General features: G+C 38.1%; 3 protein-coding genes across 8 annotated transcripts in view; 2 read left to right on the top strand and 1 right to left on the bottom strand.

The window, feature by feature from the left end:
* Window positions 1-3,283, top strand: part of METTL24 (methyltransferase like 24) — a 170,687-nt gene extending 167,404 nt beyond the window's left edge. Inside the window, exon 6 of the mRNA XM_045499271.1 lies at window positions 2,193-3,283. Coding sequence (XP_045355227.1) covers window positions 2,193-2,219 — 27 coding nt within the window. The 3' untranslated portion in view covers window positions 2,220-3,283. The remainder of the gene's footprint in view (window positions 1-2,192) is intronic.
* CDC40 (cell division cycle 40) overlaps window positions 1-5,069 on the bottom strand; it is a 60,683-nt gene extending 55,614 nt beyond the window's left edge. Inside the window, exon 1 of the mRNA XM_045499258.1 lies at window positions 4,653-5,069. Within this exon, the coding sequence (XP_045355214.1) occupies window positions 4,653-4,841 (189 nt within the window). The 5' untranslated portion in view covers window positions 4,842-5,069. The remainder of the gene's footprint in view (window positions 1-4,652) is intronic.
* A 534-nt stretch (window positions 5,070-5,603) lies between these two features.
* Window positions 5,604-20,509, top strand: part of WASF1 (WASP family member 1) — a 70,680-nt gene continuing 55,774 nt past the window's right edge. Inside the window, exons 1-2 of one of the 6 annotated variants that reach the window (XM_045499260.1) lie at window positions 5,662-5,848; window positions 6,551-6,701. The gene's annotated coding sequence lies outside the window, so the exon portion shown is untranslated. Of the gene's footprint in view, window positions 5,849-6,080; window positions 6,325-6,550; window positions 6,702-20,509 lie in introns of those variants that run through there. The other 5 variants (XM_045499264.1, XM_045499259.1, XM_045499265.1 and 2 more) reach the window with 5 other exon arrangements.

The following is a 20,509-nucleotide window of genomic DNA, read 5'->3' as shown; positions in this document are numbered from 1 at the left end:
CTTTATATAAAAGATATACACACATACACATATACATATATATACATACACACACACACACACACACACACACACACACACACGTATGTATCTTTTTCAGGCAGGATCCACACCCAGCGTGAAGCCCAACAGGGGGCTTGAACTCACAACCCTGAGATCAAGACCTGAGCTGAGATCGAGTCAGATGCTTAATCTATTGAGCCACCCAGATGCCCCTTTGCTCAATATATGCTTTTTCTATCTTACTTTTGATCCTTCTGGAAATCTTAGCAAGCATGGCAAAAAAAAAAAAAAAAGAGAGAGAGATTCAAAGAAGGAAAAAAATACTGTCGTATTTGCATCTGATAGGACCATAGGACTATGTAAGTAGTGAGATTAGTAAAAAAAAAAATTAAATAAAAAATAATGCTACTTATGAATATATTGCATAAAAACATGACACACCTAGAAATACCTTCAGCAAAACTATGCAAGATACTTATGGAGAAAATTATAAACTTTGGAAGAAATTAAAAATCTAAAGAAAACCTAAACAAATAGATAGAATATTGTCTCCAAATTGATCTGTGGTTCAATGTAATCAAACAAAACCCTACCTGGGTGTGAGTAAAACTCTACAAATCAATTCTAAACTGTATTTAGAATTACAGGGGCCAAGAATAGCCATGACATTCTTGAATAACTACAACAAAAAGGGGTTAGAGGAATAGCCTCACCAGAGATCAAGCCATATTATTAAAAATGTTCACACCATACACAATAATTAAATCCCTGTGGATTTATGACTTAAATGTAAAAAGCAAAAATCCAGTGCTTTCAAAACACAAAATAGAAAATTCTTAGACTTTGGGATAAGAAAGGATTTCTCAAACAAGAAACACAATTCATAAAAGACTAACTTGATAAGACTAGACAAGTAAACAACTATTTATCATGACAGTGAAGGAAGTGAGGAGACAAGCCACAAGCCAGAAAAGATATTTGCAGTACATATAACTGACAAAGGATATTAGGCAGATATACAAAGATCTCCGACAAGTCAAAAGACAACCCAAGTCACTTCAAAAAGAAAAAAAAGTCTAATCACCAATAACATATATGAAAAGATGTTCAATCTCATTAGGGTTCAGGGAAATGGAATATTAAAAACACTGAGTATGTTTATAATCTTGTCAAAATGCTTGCGATTCGTCGCAATACAGTTAGTCAAATACAGATGAACATATCTGCATGCTTCACATCTTCTCCCTTGGTCATTTCTGGTTACATTTACTATGTGTAAGGTTTTGTTTGTTTTGCATACAAGTGTTGGTTCACAAACAAATGATAATTAATGTCCCTTATTCTCTCATCATAGAACCTTCATCAACTGGGGGGGTGTAGCCCCAGTTGTGTGCTCTGCTTCTAATGGACCTCTGGTGCCTTATGCGACCTCTCTTCCCAGATTATTTTACTTCACACTTGAGTTGACTGAACTAAGTGAGTTCTAAAGACATTCCATCACCCCCACCCAATAAGTGTACATTGATTCTCGATGCACATGCTTTCTCAAGACTTTCTTTTTCACTTATTCTTTCATTCATTCTCTCACCAAATATATTTCCCTTAATCTTGTATACTAGGCATAGGAGACATGAAAATAGACACAACCATGTCTGGTCCCAAGGGTCTGACAATAGTCCAGGGTAAAGATAAAGTGAACAAGTCACAGCAATGCAGCAAGTGCTATGACTGAGGTACAAAGGGGGCTGCCTGGACAGAGGAGGGAACATGTGCACTGAGACTGAAGGACAGAATTTGGAGGCAGAGGGAGCACAGGGCATGAGGAAAGAGATTTCCAAGCAGAGAGACTTGTATGGCCAAAAAATCTAGAGAGGAAAAAAAAAAAAAAAGGCTTTGGGGCTTTATAGAGAGTTCAGCATGGGGAAATGGCAGGCCTCATGTTACACAGGAACTTGGAAATTATCCAGTAGCAACGTGGTATCTTTGGGCAGAGAAGTGATACAACACTGGAATTTAGAAAGATGACTCTGGGCACACTGTGAAGGAAAGAATGGGATACAGAACTAGGAAACAAGAAGGAAAAAGTAGAAAGACCAGTTAGAGGGTTATTATAATTGTCTTGCATTAGATAGAAATGATATGAATCTGAAATAAAATATTTGACACCTGTCATTGTGTCACAATGATAGGACCCACCACCCAAGAGTAGCGGTTGAAAGCGAAAGAAACATCAAGAATGACTCCTGGGAGAAGTAAAGAAGATAAAAAGTAAGGCTGTATCAGTGAAAGTGGAGAGGAAGAAATTAATTTGAGGAACGTTACAACTGTCTGAATGACAAGCTTCAGGGGCTGAGGAAGAAGGAAAAGGAAGACGCTTGTTTTTGGCTTGGACTAATACAGGGGTTGGGAGATCATTAACCAAAATGGGAAAAGCAGGTGAGGTGGATCTTGAGGGGGAAGAAAAATTGTTAATTTTTCAGCACATTGGATTGGAGGCGCCTGAGTACCATCCTGAGTGAGAAGTGTAACAGTTCTGGAGCTAGCAAAGAGGTTAGAATTGGAAATAATAAGGATGGTGTGTCTGACACTATTATAAGTGCTTAATGTGCTTTGTGACAAGCCTATCTTCGAGACAGGTATTAGTGTCATCCCGACTTTACAGATAAGAAAAAAACCTAGGCACAGAGCACTTAAAGTAACTTATCCAAGTTACTTATCCAAGTTACCCAAGGTCACCATTTGGGTAAGTGCTGTAGGCAGGATTTGAATCCTGATAGTCTTGATTCCAGAGCCTTTCACTTCACAGTGTTCACCTGTGAGTCATCAGAAGCACAGACTCAAGTTGAAGGCATGAGAGAGTATGAGGCGTGCAAGGGGGACTAAGGGCCGGGTCCCAGGAAACCCCAATGCACAAGGGAGGACAGAAGAACAGGGGATCAGAAGACTGAGGATGGCCTTATGGAAGCCAGAGGGAAAGCAACTTTCGGGAAACAAGAATAGTGTCACTTGATGCAGATATTCAAGTCAGACAGCAGAACTTGACACGTTCTCACCTTTCTCAGGGAGAGTAGGTAGTTTCCCAAGAGGCCAGGGCTAGGTTGCACTGGCTTGAGGAGAAAATGAGATGAAGTGAGAGCTCGAAAAAGTTAAGTTGTGAAAAGAATGAGGGCTCAGGAGATTGCTGGAGTGACACAAGTTTGGGGAGTTTGTTTTGTTATAAAGATAGGATTCTAAGCATTCTTTCATACCACTTTATTAATAAAAAGTAAAATTCGTGAAAGTTTGCAAAAGACTTAAAATTATAACACTAGACTTGGGAACATCTTTTTCTTGATTTTTTTTTTTTTATTGAAGTATAATTAGCATACATGTTATATTATTTTCTGGTATACAACAAATTGTTTTGACAATTGTATAGGAAACATCTTACATGCAAAGCAGTTTTTGTACACTGCCTCCCACCAGCACATCTTGAGCTTCTGGTCACCCCCATTAGGCTCTACTGGGCCTATATTACCAATTGGCGGGTGTTTTTCTCTGGTTCTAGACATGCCAACCTTTCCTCAGATCTTCAAACACACTAAGCTCCTTGTCATCTCAAAACTTGCTTTGTTTGCTTTAACTTTCTTGCAAAGTTTCCTTTGTCTGGAAACTCTTGCCTTATCTTGCACATGGCTGGCTTCTTCTTCTTCAAAGCTGCTTTTACAGAGAAGACTTCCCTGACCCATCTATGGAAGTTATACTCCTACTTAATTCTCTATCACGGAACTTTTTTTTTTTTTTCCATTCATAGTACTCAATTGAATCTGCAACCGCTTTACTTGCTCACATTTCATTGGCTGTCTCTTCCACTAGCATGTATGCATCATGATGGCAAAGATGTCTGGCTCCTTGGCCTCTGTGTCTTCAGCCCCTAGAGTAGTTCCTGGCAAATAACACGTCTTCCGTAAATATTAGTTGAATGAGCTATACAATCCGATTTCTCCCTCTATCACCCTCCTCAACTGGGATCAAGCACACTGTTTCTTAAACCCAAGGCCGTTTCTCGCTGTACTGACATATATAATCACAAGGGCTAAACTAACATTATTGCACTTTTATTAGATACCAGAGTCTGCGCTATAAGCTACATTTGTATCATTTCACTTACATAAAACTCTCATACAGATACATACTTTAAAAATAATCTCTATTGCACAGGTAATGAAACACAGGAGGTTGTATAACTTGCCGAAGTTCGCAGAAGTGGTGGAGTCGTAACCAGAATCTAGTTCTAACTTCAAAACAAACCAAGGCCGGGACACCGCTCTCTTCAAGTCAGAGTACACAGTCTGGTTTGGGAAGTGTCTGTTTTACACCTGCTCTACACAGGCCACATCCTAATCATAATAAATTAAAGTTTCACCACCTCCCCCTCGCCCTTCCCACTGGCTCGATGGAGGGAGAAGACAGCGGGGAGCAGTGGAGAACTGTCCTGAACTTTCAAGTCCCGGCTTAACCAAGGAAGATGCATGTAAGGAGAAGAGACCCGAGCGTTAGCAACTTGTATCTCAGCACTGAGGCAGCGGTAACCCGGAGCCTAACAAGCGACTGCCGGATTTTGGAGCAGAAGCAAAGTCCCGCACTGCATCAGTGGCCACAGCGCTTACCTTAACTGCCACCTCCGGAGCCGAGTCCACCGCCACTGCCAGAGACGGCTTGGCCGAAGCTGATTTAGTCAAGTGCATGAGGGAGTCGGAAGCTGGCAGCGAACACCGTCCACCCTCACTGTCCGAGTCCGATTCGGACCCTGAACCCGAACCATAGGACGCAGCCAAAGATGCAATCGCAGCCGACATGACTGCAACCGATCCTCTGCGGAGACCAGGCCCCGGCGGAAGAAGCGGCTTCCAGGTCCTGACAGATTAGCATGACACACATTACTTACTTCCTTTGCTAAGAGTTCATTTACGACGTCTTTAAGCTATAATCAATTAGTATTTGAATAAATATAAGAGAACGCAGAATACGAAAATGTTTATCTAGGGGAGTAGAGAGAATTGTGATACCTTATAACTTTCAGGACCTATTCGGCTGGATTGAAGACTACGAGTTCCGAAATACCCTGAGGTCACGAGGTCCAACACTCCCGGCGTTCAGCGCGGCGGGAAGTGGAAGAGGCATAATGGGAAGTGTAGTTTGGTGCGAGGGGCGGGGCGAACTGGGCAGGCCTCTCTTTGACCACGCCCCTGAATGGATGGTTCATTCAATTGGCTATCATCTTCCCTCACTCCCAGGCCAAGCACTGTTCTCTCAGTCCCCTTCCCCCAAATTGGAGATTGGGCAATACCATACAGCCTCAGGAAATGGGGGGGAGAGCCGTATTCATTCCCTCTGTTGGGTGAGTGGGCGGAGGCTGAGTTTTCCACCACGGCTGCACCTGGGCTCTGGGAGCTGAAGAGGAAAGTGAGAATCTTAAATTGGAAGACCTTGAGTGGTGGAGAACAGCTCCTGATGGGAAGGATGGGAGATTAGGTGGCGAGGTCCAGCGGTTCCCCCTGCTTCAGGAGCGGATCTCCGCGCCCAGTTGTGGAGCGTCGCGCGCGGGGAGGGGGCGGGTGGGGGGCGGCGGCGGCTCGCGGTGTTGTTCGCTCGCGCGTCGAGCACACGGTGGGTCCGGCGACCGGCGGGCGCCGCAGGCGGCGTTCCCAATAGCCCGGTGCCTGGGCCGCTGCCCGGAGCGGATTCCACTCCGGAGCCTGTCGCTCCTGGAGGCTCTAGGTGGAGTCCCGGGAGCTGAAGGGGACCGGCGGCCGCCGCCGAAGCATGAAGAAGGGGTAAGGCAGGAGCCCCCCATGATTTCACGGTGAGCGCGAGTCTCTCAGGAATTGTTTTTTGGTGGGGACAGGGTGCTGGGAGAGGAACTCTTTCTCACTGGCCAGAACGGATGGAGGTGTGTGTGGCGCTCTTGCCCGGCAAAGGTGACGGGGATGGGCGCGCCTCCCCCGCGCCGGCCCCCACCCCCATTCGCGGGTTTCCAGAGCTCTGGCCGCCCACCCGCCTGCCGGGCTGGGTGCCGAGGCAGACGGCTGGCCGGCGCGCCTGGGTCTCGGTTGCAGGGACCGCCCGATGCTGCCCTAGGCGGGGAGACTGCGGGTCTCACCTGGGGTGCCACCGCCTGAGCGTCCCTGCCCCGTCGGCCACCCCCATGCCGCCTCGCTCTGGGGGCGGCTGCAGCACCGGGTGGCAGCGAAGCCCCCGCTCGCGCTACGTGCGGGAGGCTCCGTAAAGCCGGCTTGTGTGCGTGTTTGCGCCGCGCGTCTTTATATTACAGCCATAAAGGTAAAGCGAGTGCGGGGATCCCTTTCTTCCCCCGAAGGGAGGTGGGGGGGCGAAGCGGGGCGGTCGCCTCTGATGCCTGGTAATGGGGGAGTGCCTCGGGCAGAGTTAGGGAGCCGCTTACTCAGCTCCGTTGTCGGCAGGACTCGCCCATTGTGCCACCCAGATAATTATTCAACTATGCAGCATCCATTGCACCTTTCCCATTTTTCTTTTCCCCTTGCTACAGCATGCCCCCTAGCTTCGGTACTCTGACGCCTTCTCTTGCTTGCACTTGGCGGATGAGGAATTGGAATAATGATGAAAAGAAAGCACATCTGACCTGAACATTCACAACCTGTCCTAGAGCCGATTAATTAACTAATCCCCAGCTAGACTAGGTACTTTAATACGACTCAGTCTAATCCTATTCTTTTCTGTATAACGTGTGCTTTGGATTATGATTTAATTTTTTCTTTGGTGTTAGATTCACCTATTAGTTAAGTCTTATTTTTTTGTCCGGTAATTTATTGGTTATTCAACCCATCTAATGTTCCTAAATTTAACATATGTGATAGGTAACTTTCATCTTTCTAATTGTTGATAGCACTGTATCATAATTACAAATGCAGTCTGTCTTTGAACTCTCAGGAACAGTTTTTTCCGTATCTAAGTTTCTGTTAGGAAAGTATTTTTATTTATGGCGGATATTTGAATAAAGTACTCATTCAAGTTTTGAATGAGAAAAGTTTTGTATTTCTTTATTTTTCAGTAATGGAATATTTTACTGGTAATCATAGCCTTCAGTTGATTGAAAGGAAGCATCTAATATTTTAGGTGGGATTTTAACTGCCATAATGAGCATTCGCTAATTTCTCTAAATTTTTTTTCAGTCTTTGCCATATCATGTATTAATTGTTAAGAATTTTTCTCATTTTTTTCGGACTTCTTTCTACGAGGATGGGCAGGCTCCAATTTTGCATGATCTACCTGAAAGATGAAGTATTTTTTGAAAACAGAAGAAACAACTGTTGGTTACTTGATTATTATGTTAAAAACTGTTTTCCTTTCATTACTTAAAAATAAATGATTCACTACCAAAAATAAGTGTTCCTTTTTTTTTTTTTTTTTTTTTTTTGTAATCCTCCCCTTCCAGCTTTTCTCCTTTGAGCTTGTTGCCATAACCCTCTTGATAAAACAATTGCACATAGGCATTGCAGAGGCAATTGATTTAAGGTACAGTAATTGTTTTATGTCCTTTGGAAGTGGCGCACATATAATATCACTTGATGGTGTAGGATCAGTTGCTTGGTTAGAAAATGACCTTGCAATCTACAAAATGGACACCTCTGTGCCTTGGTTTCCTTATATGCAAATGGTGGAAATACTTATTTATGCCACTGAGTAGTATACATAAATTCAGTAAAGATGTTTTCATAATGCTTTTAAAGAAAATTTAAATATTTTAGCTGGTGGATGATGAAAATATTTCAGTGTAAAACACAAGGAAAAAAATGTCAGGATATTCCATGGCATGTCAGAATGGTTGATTTACATTGAATTTTGCTTTGGAGATGTATGGCTCTAAATTGAAAAATGTTTCTCATCCATCAAGAATTTTTAATAATTGTAAATTTAATAGACATTATAGTTAGTACCTATATATAGTTGTAAATGTAAGTATCATTTATATTGATGATAAAAGTTATACGACTTGGTAATAAACAAATACAATCTTGAATTAAGTTTGTAAAAAAAAATTTTACAAAAAACGTTAAGGCCCTTTTTATTGAAAAATTTGCAGATAACATGATCCATAGTACATAGTTGTGATCATTTGTAAGGTATGATACAGAGTTTTATTATTCAGGCTTGTAAATAAACACATATTCAGACATAATGTGATAATAATCTATAACATTACATTTAATTATACATTTTGCTTTATTTTCAGAATAGGTTAAGCTATCCATTTCCAAGTGTTTGGTTTTCATTATGAAAGAAATGGTATTAGTAGCTTTTGATTTCCTTATTGGAGTATTATTAACTCAGTTTATTTTTATAGTGAAAGCTACTATCAGAATATTACGTTATTAAGACTTCTACCAAAGTTGTATTTTACCAGAGCTTTGTGGGGAAACTTCATATAGATAATAAGTTTATTGAAATGTCTTTAAAATTACTATTGTATAGTTTCTTTTTTTGAGAATGAATTTGATTACATTTTTAATGTTTTCTCAAATGACCAACTTAAAATTCAGCTGTCATTGTCTCTTGGGTAAATACAGTTAATTAAAGGTTCTTCTAAGTTCCTTGAAGACAGGAACTAAGCTAATGTTTATTGTCATAAATCCAAAATTGCTAGCATAGGGTTTAGCAAATAGTAGGGACTTGTTTTTTGTCGTTGCTGGACAAATAAAATGAATGAGTGAAGGGTATCCATTGATATAATATACTGAGTAGAAATTTTTAAAAATAGATTTATCAAACAAATTTTAACTCATGAAACATAGTTTTATCTCAGGAGAAAAGACAAAATGTTTTGGAAGTGCTTTGAACTTCATTTATCTGTTCAAATAGAATTCCTTTACCCACACATTTTTGGAAAGAGCACTAAATACTGCATAATATATATGAGGTCAACCTTTCATTTATAAAATGATTAATTTTCTTACCTCTTATAGGTCACTACATGAAAAAGTACAGTAAAGGTTTTTTGTTGTTGTTTTCCTAAATTAGATGAGTATAGAAATGTGTTTGATTCTTTTTTACTTCAGTTTTTTAGTGAAATATTATTTAAAAAGATGTAAGTAAATTACAGCCTGTGCTAAATGTGCCTGAATACTGAGTTTTAAAAATAAATGACTTCTGAGGTGGAGTTTTTTTTATAACGTAAAGAGTCTTGTATTTTTAACTTATCATATTTAGTTTATAATTTTCAGTCTTTGTGTATTGCTGGTTCCTAATTTAGCATGAGATCTATATTTTAAAACTTGGAAAAATGGTTTAGAACTTGGAACTTTCTCAAAAACAGTATGCTTAGTGGTTAGATTCACAGACAGCCTACCAAATTCAACCCATAATATACTTAGATTATAAGATTAGGCTAATAATACCAGAGAATTAAAGAATATTAATAATAATTAGGATAAATACTATATCGAAAATACCTACACTATGGACAATAATTTTTCTTTGGGAATTTTCCTTGAAATGCTAGGAATACATTTCTCTTGTGTTAGACATGACAACACTATTAGGAACTTGTCCTCTAACATCCACTGGACGTGAAGAAGAGGATCTTCCTCAGTTCAGTGAGCCTTAACATTATATGGGGCAAGAGGTGAGAGAATGAGAGAAATTAGAAGGAGCTAGGGTCTTCTATGTGACGTTTGACAGGTCATTTTACCTTTCAGGGTCTTTGGTTTTCTCTGTTATAAAAGGAGAAGGTTGACATAGACCTCTCTGAGATGCCTTTCAGTTACAAATAAAATTCAAAGGCACTTCAATGCTCAGTGTAACTACTTTTTTCTGAGAGTTCATTTTTCCTTTCTAATGTTCCTGCTTTATATACCTTCTCTCATGGAATTTCTTCTTTCTAGATCTACTTCTGAAAAGATTATAGTCTTCTTTTTTACCATTTAAAATTTTTTTTTTCATTTATTTATTTTTGAGAGACAGAGAGAGCACAAGTGGGGAGGGGCAGGGAGAGAAGGAGACAGAAATCCAAAGCAGGCTCCAGGCCCTGAGCTGTCAGCAGAGAGCCCGATGTGGGGCTCGAACTCACAAACTGAGATCATGACCTGAGCCAAAGTCAGACACTTAACCTACTGAGCCACCTAGGTGCCCCTGAAAAGATTATAGTCTTAATCTTCTGTCATGCCTATTCTTGGAAGCAAGACTTTTTAGGTTTTTAAAGGAGTTTTTTGTAATGTTTGTTATTTTGTCTGCTTTTATTTTTATTCTACCTTATTTTTTTAACTCCTAGCACCACCAAGAAACAGAATTAAGATGATTTGCTTTGTTCTTTTGTTTTTTATTGACAGTGTTTAAGAAAAGTCAAGGTAGATTTTATTTAAACTTGGGAGAATGATCATATCCAGTGAATCTCCAGAGAAATTTTTTTAATAAGGAAAATTATTGGAACTAAGGTTTTGGAGTGGGTTTATGAAGGTAAAATGATGGAATATGACCTGGGAGTAGGGTTGTCAGGTACTGTATGGGATATCTTGCATTTTTATTTGCTAAATCTTTCAGTCTTACTTTGGGTGCTCTAGAACTTTGGGCATGGCAGGAGCAGAGGTAAGGTATGGTTGGAAGCAGAGTGAAAAATAGAGTTTATGAATTCCTTGAGAACAGAAGCAGTTTCGTTGTTTTGATTGGTTGTTTTGTTTTGCTTTGCTTCATTTTTGTGTTTCCAGAATTAATTCTTTAAGTTACATGGATATTTGAGTGGATACAGTTAATACAAAGATTAGCAGGTAAGTGATTCTCTTAGGTGGAAAGATCAGGATGCTGTGAGAAAAGGGGTCATGAAGCACAGTTATGATGCTCATTTACAGTGGAATATTTTGTTGGTTTTTAATTCATATTTGGAGGTTAATAGTATTTAAAAAATAATATGTAACATGTTCTCCCATGTGGAAAAAATTGATATTACATGCTTGCTATATATGCAAGTCACGGTATAGCTACTGTTATGTTTATTATTTTACTTAATACCATAGTCCTATTAGAATTTAATGGAGGAAGAAGGTTAATGGAAATAAACAAGTGGTTTATTCTGCTCAGCAGAAACACAGGTTCTCTGGGAACCACTTTCTCTTCCCTTTCCTCAGTAAGTTACTCTGGAGCAACCATTCTAGTAACTTGGGAACAGTAATTCTGCCTGCCTGCTACTCTTCCCCTCGTCTGTAATTGGTCAGTCTACTGGTGATACCACTTGTCCCATGCTAAACCAATTATTCACTCAGCACATAATGTTGAAGACCAAGTAGGTGCTAAAAGTATACCATAGAGAGCAAAACAGGTCTCAGGTCTCTTAGAGGTAACAGTATGGTTAGACAGATAATGAACAAATACACACATCTGTAATTAGAAATTGTGGCGAGTGCTGTAAAGGAAAAGAACAGGGAACCTGATTTACCTTGGGAGTCAGGGAGGGTTCTTTAAGGAAAAATTAGTGGAAGTTAGCTATGAGAAAAAGGAAAGGATGCCAAGAATACATGTTAAAAAATTTGGAGGTAGGAAAGAGCTTGGTAGGTTCAACTAAGAACTAAGAAAAGGCCAGAGTAGATAAAGCTCAACTATATAGTGAAAAAAGGGATTGTGGCTTAATGTACAGTTGTAAAGGTAAATAGGACTCAGACCATGTAAAGCCTACTTAAATTAAGTCTTGTTTCAGTTAGAGCTCTGGATTTTAAGTGTATTGGGGAAAGCCATGAAGGGTTTTAATCAGGTTAACAACTGGACTGGATCTGTCTTTTAAAAAGATCACTCTGGGAGATCAGTCACAATCCTGCCCGTTTTTGTTGGTGCAGTTCTAGACACCTTCACTAAGCCAGGACAGTCAGAGCTTTTCCTGAGTTCTAAGTGCCCAGAGGTTTGAATAATTTGTTTTTTCTCCAGTGGCTGAAACTATAAGACATAAAACCCAGGAACTGTTAATGGTGTTGTTTCTTGTCATATGAACTAAATAAACAAAATAGGAGAAGCAGATGCACAGAGTCCCCACTGTATTCACCTATCTTTGTCCATGGTCCTGAGATTGGGTTCCAAGAGACACCTGAGTGTAATAATAATAAAACTCTTTGTAATAAGTTGTCCATTTTTTCCCATAAACTAGTTGGAATTATATTTCTGGTACTTGGCAGCCAACCACCCAAGACCCATCATAGATTAATATGTACAAGGTCACATGTCTAATAAAAATGTTAGAGGTAGAATTTGAACACAGATTTTAAAATCCCTTTTTTCCTACTACCCTGTGCTGGCAAAGTGCTACATATTAAACTAATGGTTCTGACGGAATTCTAAGGAGGTGGAAGTTGGATGTGGTTGACACCTGTTAGGTGATGATGGCAAGCAGTGTTTTATTTTGGGTATGTTTGACAATGGTACAGTTTCCTGCCATTTTTTCGTCTTGAGTAACTGTTAATCAAGTCTACTGTAATAAGTTAATGTTTCCATACTGAAATTCATTTGAGAAGAAAAAGAAGAGGCACCTAGGTGGCTCAGTTGGTTAGCGTTAGACTTTTGTGGTTTGGGCTCAGGTCATGATCTCACAGTTCATGAGTTCAAGCCCCAAGTCGGGCTCTGCACTGACAGTGCAGAGCTTACTTGGGATTCTCTCTCTCTCTGGGATTCTCTCTCTCCCTCTCTCTTTCTGCCCCTCCTCCCCTCAAAATAAATTTAAAAAAAACTTTAAAGAAAAAGCTTGCATGTTAGGGCATAGATTAACTTATTTGATTTTTCTACCAAAAATGTGAAGTCTGTCAGTTTTTCATGTTATGCTATGAAAGTAAGCTTTTTTGTGTTCCACTCTTTATTTAGACTCTGTTGTCTTCTATGTGTCTTATATATCTTTTTGCGCCAGGATAAATTTTGTAACATACATGTGCTAGAGATGATGTCAGAGAATTGTAGAAAGGTTAAGGAAAAGAGAACAGAAGAAGCATTTTGTATTTTAGTTGAGGATGAAGACTAGCAATCAAAAATATTTTGTTGATATATTTGGTTTCATTCATTTTCTGTGTTGATTTCCTGTTTGCAGTTTTGTTTATTTTTATTCTATTTTCTGCTGTGTCTGCTTGCTTTAGGCTTGTATGCTTTTCTTTCCATGGTTTCTTAAGATGGATCCTGAGATTATTGATTTTAGATCTTTCTTCTTTCCTAATGTATGCATTCAGTGCTCTAAATTTCCCTCTAAGCACTACTTCTCACGGATCCCACACATTTTGAAGAGTGGTTTTTCATTTTCACTTCAAAATATTTTAAAATTCCTCTTGAGACGTCTTTGACCCATATGTTATTTAGAAGTGTGGTGTTTAATCTTCGAATATGTTGGGATTTTCTAGCTATCTTTCTGCTCTTGCTTTCTATTTTAATTCCATTATGGTCTGAAAGCATACATTCTATGATGTCTATTCTTTTAAATTTTGGAGGGTGTATTTTATGGCCCAGAATGTGGTCTATCTTGGTGAATAGTCTATCTGACTTAAGAAGAATGTGGTTTCTGCTGTTGTTGGGTGAAGTACTATATAAATGTCAATTAGAGCCAGTTGATTGATGGTGTTATTCAGTTCAACCCTATCCTTACTAATTTTCTGCCTGTTGGATCTGTCATTTACTTACAGAGGTGTGTTGAAGTCTCTATAATAGCGAATTTACCTATTTCTCCTTGCAGTTCTATCAGATTTTGGTGTTCTGTTGTTAGATGTATATACATTAAGGGTTGTTATGTCTCCTTGAAGAATTTACCCCTGTATATTATGTAATGCCCTTCTTTATCGTTGAAAAATTCCCTTGCTCAGAAGTCTGCTTTGTTTATAATTAATATAGCTACTGTTGCTTTCTTTTGATTAGAGTTAGCATGTCCCCATCCCTTTACTTTTTATCTCTATATATATCTTTACCTATAAAGTGGTATCTTGTAGACAACACATAGTTTGATTTTTTTCATCCACTCTAACACTCTGTTTTAATTGGTGCATTTGAATCATTCACATTTAAAGTTGTCATTGATAAGTGGATTAATATCTATCATACTGTAATGTTTCTATTCATTACACCTGTTCTTTCCACCACCACCACCACCACCCCCACCCCCCCATCTTTTTCAGCCTTCTCTGGCTTTAATTGAGCATTTTATATGGGTGCGTTTTTTCTCCTCTCCTCATATATTGATTATACTTATTTTTTAAATGTTTTTTAGTGGTTGTCCTAGAGTTTGCAGTATATATTTACAACTAATCTAAGTCCACTTTCAGATAACACTGTGCTACTTCACAGGTATTGCAGATACCTTATAATGGAGTATTCCCAATTTCTGTCTCCCGTCCCTTATAACATTGCTGCCATTCATTTCGCTTGTCTGTATGCTATAATCACCTGGAACTTTGTGGCTGTTATCACTTTGAACAAACAGTTATATGATACAATCAGAGAGGATTAAAAAAATAAAGATTTTTATCTTCTCTTTATCCATTCTCTGTGGCTCTTTCTTTATGTAGATTAGAGTTTCTGACCTTTTTCTCTAAAGAACTTTTTTTCTTGCAAGGCAGGTCTACTGGTGACAAATTCCCTCAGTTTTTATTTGGCTGAGAAAAGTCTTTATTTCTTTTTAATTTTTGAAGGATAATTTCTCTAATAACAAAATTCTAGGTTGATGGTTATTTCCTTCAACACTTGAAATATTTCACTCTATGCTTCTTTTTTTTTTTTTTTTTTTTTTTTTTTTTGCATGGTTACTGACGAGAAGTCCAACATAATTCTTATCATTTTTTCTCTATAGGTAAAGTGTTTTGTTTTGTGTTTTCCTGACTTATTTCAATGTTTTTCTCTTTGTTTTTAGTTTTCTGTAGTTTGAATATTATATGCTTAGGTATAGATATTTTGGTATATGTCTTGCTTGATGTTTTCTGAGCTTCATGAATTTATGGTTGGCTTCTGTCATTAATTTTGGAAAATTCTCAGGCATTATTACTTCAAACATTTCCTCTTCTCTTTCTTCTGGTATTTCTTACATATATGTTATGCCTTCTTTTATTGTTCCACAGTTCTTAAATATTCTGTTTTCTTCATTCTCTTTTCTCTTTGCATTTTATTTTTTATTTTTTTATTTGCATTTTAAATGTTTGGGAAGTTTCTACGGATACTTCTTCAAGCTCATTGATTCTTTCCTCAGCTATGTCCAGTGTACTGGTGACCGTATGAAAGACATTATTTATTTCTGTTACACTGTTTTTGATTTCTAATGTTTCTTTTCTATTGGTTCATAGTTTCCATCTCTCTGTTTACAATATCCATCAATTTGTGCATGTTGTCCATTAGAGCCCTTAGAATGGTAATCATAGTTCTTGTAAATTCCCAGTCTGATAATTACAAAATCTGCACTATATGAATTTGGTTCTGATGCTTGCTTTGTCACTTTGGAATATACTTTCATTTCCTTTTAGCACGCCTTATAATTTTTTGTTGAGAGCCAGACATAATGCATGGAATAACAGAAACTGAAGAAGGTAGGTCTTTTGTATGAGGTTTTGTATTTCTCTAACTAGGAACAAGGCTGTGTTTACCGTTTGGTGTAGCTGTAGGTTTCAGAGGTTTTAGTTTCCTCTAGTGTTCTTGTTTTTGTTTCCCTTGTTGTCTTTGGGTTTCCCTACAAATACCTTCTTAAATAGTGTCTGAGCCTTGCAGTTTTTTTCAACTATAATCCTGTTACTGTGTAGGAGCCCTGTTTTAATTTTTTTTATATCTTTGTTTATTTTTGAGACAGAGGGATAAAGAGGTGAGTGGGAGAGGGGCAGAGAGAGACGGAGACACAGAATCAAAAACAGGCTCCAGGCTCTGAGCTGTCAGCACAGAGCCTGATGTGGGGCTTGAACTCAAACCATATCATGACCTGAGCCAAAGTCAGACACTCAGCCGACTGAGCCACCTAGGCGCCCCTAGCTTTTCTTTTTTTCTTTCTTTCTTTTCTTTTTTTTTTTTTTTTAACATTTTATTTTTAAGTAATCTCCACATCCAACCTGGAGCTCGAACCTACAACCCCAAGATCAAGAGTCACATGCTCTACCAACTGAGCCAGCCAGGCACCCGTATAATTCTATGCTTAGATATTAGTCTTTATTTGGTCTGGACCTCCACAAGTGCTTCTCAGTTTCTCTTCTTCCCCCGTCCCCTCCGATGTAGGTATGCCAGAAGTCTAGAGTGAGTAGGAACTGGGCAGTTTTCATTTCTCCAAAGTTGAACAAGGCTCTGATGAAGTCTTTTCCTTTACTAGATAACCTTTTCTTATGGAGAATTCTCTGGACTTGTTTCAACTTGTTTCAACTGGTTATTGTTTTCCTTCCCCCAGCCAAGCAGAAGATTTTTCTCTGATTTTTCTCCTTGAGAACCTTGTGGGGCATAAAACTGAGAAAGTGTAGCAGCCGTTCTCAGACTAGACCCTTGGGCTCCCCAGGAGTTTTAAACTCTCAAGCTAGACCACAGTCAGCCTCCAGCAACTTGTTCAAGTTACCATTTAAGTGTTCATATCAGTCCCTGGCTTCTGTGCTTTCATCTTCAGTTAGTTAATCTGTATTCTCTGTATTAGTCGTTCTGATTTCTTGGATGATAGTTTGTCCTCTGACCTCAGTATCTCAAGGATCAAAGAAAAGTCCATTAGCTTCCAGTTTGTTCAACTTTTATTTTGTTGTGAGAGAAGAATGATGACTTCCAAGCTTTTTACATGTTGGAGTGGAATCTGGAAGTAACCATATGTTAAAAACAACTCCATAGTATTCCACTATATGGATATACCAAAATTTATTTCACTTGTTCCCTACTGTTAATCTTTTATATGGCAAGCTATACTCTAATAACTCTCCTTGAATAAACTGCAATTTTGATTTTAATGGCTATGTTCCAGTTATCTATATCTCCCCACATAATTACCCAGAGATTAATCAGGAATTAACTGTATTTAAGCCAGAAGACTGGAGTTAATTTTTAGTGCTTTCACTTATTTAATATTGGATCATTTTACTTCTGATCAGTTTCCTCATTTGTAAAATGTGAATGATAACCACCACCTGGAAGAGTTGTTATAAGGATTAAGTGATATATTAAAAGGTATTTGTGAACTATAAAGGACTATATAAAAGTTAGGTAACTTAGGGGGTGCCTGGGTGGCTCAGTTGGTTAAGTGTCCGACTTCAGCTCAGGTCATGATCTCTCAGTTTGTGGGTTCAAGCCCTGTGTCAGGCTCTGTGCTGATGGCTCAGAGCCTGGAGCCTACTTTGGATTCTGTCTGTCTGTCTCTGTCTCTCTGTCTCTCTCTTTCTCTCTCTCTCTCTCTTTCTGCCCCTCCCCCACTTGCACTCTGCCTCCTTCTCTCTCAAAAATAAACGTAAAAATTTTTTTTTAAAAAGTTAGGTAACTAAGGTATATTAAGTTGTGATATACATTATGAGGTTTAATAAATAATCAAGCACCTTGGTAATGAACTAGCTTGAGACCAGGCTGTATAGTACAGCGTTTTGAAAGAAGGTATGATTTATTGATAATTCTGAGAGAGGACAGTTGATTCTGAAGGAGATAGCTAAGTAACAAGTACACCTTAAAAACTTAATTGATGAAATAATATGTTGATAGGGAATATTGTTTAACTTATGCTGGAATACATTAGGTTTTATGAAGATAAGAACTAAGAAAAATAAGCAAAGCCATTTTATATAGCTCTGCAATTGGGCAAGCACTTACTATATTTCTAAAACACTTGATAAAACTGTTAATCAGATAGAATTTAGATATTGCACTTATTCCAATATTATTTTCCAAGTGACTTAGTGATTTCTGAGGTAACATAGTATTTAGTGACTGATACTCAAAAGTGTGATCTGCGGACCCATAGTGTCAGTACCATATAAGAGCTTGTTAGAAATGCAGAATATTAGATATTAGGCCCACTCCATATCTGCTGAATCAGAAAGTACTGAGTCAGTTTAACAAGCTTCCTGGGTGACTGGTATAAATCTTGCAATAGAGAAGGACCTTTGTTAAGGGTTTCAACTACATCGTATCTCTGAATGAACTTATGGTTTAGAGAGAAGGGCATACTGGGTTAAGTATAACTACCAGTATTGATAAAATTGCTCTAAACAAAGAGATGCACTAATCTATTTTTAAAATTTTACACACTTAACAAAGATGAGGATAGGCTTTTGCAAACCTGATGACCTATAGATCAATATTGACATAAAAAAAGAAAATAAGGTTAATTTTTAAACTTATAAAAAGTGGTAATGGTTCCTTTAAGTAACTTCACTGAGAATTTAGAGAGTCCATTTACATGTCTTTTTCCAAAAATTTGTAGCTTCTCCATATAAAAGTAAAATTTGCATTTTAATTACTTATTATGGGAATAGTTCTAAAAGTATTATACAGTTCTCTGCTTCCTTAAAAAAAAGTATATGGAATGTAATTTAACTTTTTCTAAATGATAAAGATTCCCCTGTCCTCTACCAAAGCCTTATATGTATAGATGCTCTGGGCTAAACTGATTAATTGACTCATTATGAAATTGACTATTATTATACTTTGTCGTAATACAAAGATGTTGGTTATTAGAGGATATAGGATTATTTATCCATGTAACAAGTTACCCCACATTGCTGGCCAACATTATTGTGATTGGTACTTGGAACTTTATATTTCTCTGTCAATATTTACATGCCTGCTTCTAGCACTTTCCCCCTCTAAATTGTTGCTTCTGATCTACTGCATTCTAGGAAACCAGATGAGATTATACAACATAGGAGGGTCTTGGCCTTTCCATGAATTAATTAATTAATTAATTAATTAATATTTATTGAGCAGCTGTTGTGTGCCAGATTCTGCTAAATGCTGAGTATTCAGTGAAGAACAAAACAAATCCTCACTCATATGGGGTTTACATTCTAGTGGGGGAGATAAGCGATAAACAAAATACCAATCTAATATAATGATAGGTAGCAATAAGTGCTATGAAGAAAAATAAAGCAGGGCATAGATATAGAAAGGAGGAGCCACTACTTAAAATAGAGTTGTTAGAGTGAGGGGGGTACAGACCTGAATGAAGTAAAGTGAGATATAATGTTTGTTTGTTTTTAAGTTTATTCATCACACAAGCAGGGGGGCAGACAGAGAGGGAGAGAGAGAGAATCCCAAGCAAGCTCTGCACTGCCAGCACGGAGCTCAAGAGAATGCCAAATCCACGAACCAGGAGATCATGACCTGAGCCGAAACAAGAGTCGGACGCTTCCCCAACAGAGCCACCCAGATGCCTGAGATAGAATAGTTTTTAAAAGAAGAATGCATAAATTTAGTACAGAGACTGGGGCTTCCTCTTTGCCTAGAATTCTCAGGTGTTTACTTAAGGTGTAAGTTTTAAATATTTCTGCAGTTTTGATTTTGTTGGATAACATGGGAACCAAAGGTATGGTTACCATCACACCATCTAAGAATTTTTAGGCTAACTTCTGGGATGAAAGGCAGGCTGAAAGATAGAGTTTAGATGATAAAATATTAGAACTTTGAAAGGTTTAAAAGAACTATTATAATACAGGAATCAAAACTGGAATTGTTCTAGAAAATTTAGGATTTAGAATAACACTGTAACAAATGTGTGCTATAAGCAGTCCCCTGGAGAAACAGAATGGCTTCCCGCATGGCCATACTGCTCCTGACTTAATAGTGACACCATTAATAACAGTAGTACCATTTTTTGAGCCCTTATTATACGTTAGGCACTGTACAAGGCAGATGTGATATAATCCTCACAACAACCCTGTGAAAATGTGAGGTCCTAATTTTTATGAAGTACAAACTAAGTTAAGCATAGACTGCTACAAAATCAGTATCAGGCCAAATTTAATTGCTTAGTCTCATAAGCAATGCTTATGCTTACCCCGGACTCAAGATTCCTCTAGATATAGGGGGGAAACAAATTATTTTGATTACTTGTTGGGTAGCAAAACTGGAGGTATGTGTTAGAGATTGGTTCCGGAGTTCACGCAATGCACAGAGTAAAATAGCTTACCATATTAGTGTACCATAATTAAATGAATATGACTTGTTATATTACCAGTTATTTTACCAGTAATTCACATACAATCAAAAGATTAGTGAATTGATTAGTAAGGAATCCAGTACTTAGCTTTAATTTAAAGATGATCTCAAATTCTAAGTGATTTGGTACTGTTACTAGAAATAGAGAAATCCAAAGCATGAGTAAATTTTCTTTTGGGGGAGTCATGGATGATGAATTTGAATTTGGATGTGTTGAATTTTGGTTAATGAGACATTCTTGTGTTGTCTGGCAGACTGATAGCATAAGACTAAATATTTATAGGGATGTTGGGGTTGTTTGTGTAAGTAATTCTGGGGTGATAGTTCAAGATTTGAAAATAGATGGATTTATGAAGAAGAGAGTGTAGAAAGAATGGGGTGTAACAAAACTGTTGACTCC

This window comes from Leopardus geoffroyi, chromosome B2 (assembly GCF_018350155.1).
Source record: "Leopardus geoffroyi isolate Oge1 chromosome B2, O.geoffroyi_Oge1_pat1.0, whole genome shotgun sequence".
NCBI classification, from domain to species: Eukaryota; Metazoa; Chordata; class Mammalia; order Carnivora; family Felidae; genus Leopardus; species Leopardus geoffroyi.
This window is presented reverse-complemented; position numbering and strand designations above follow the sequence as displayed.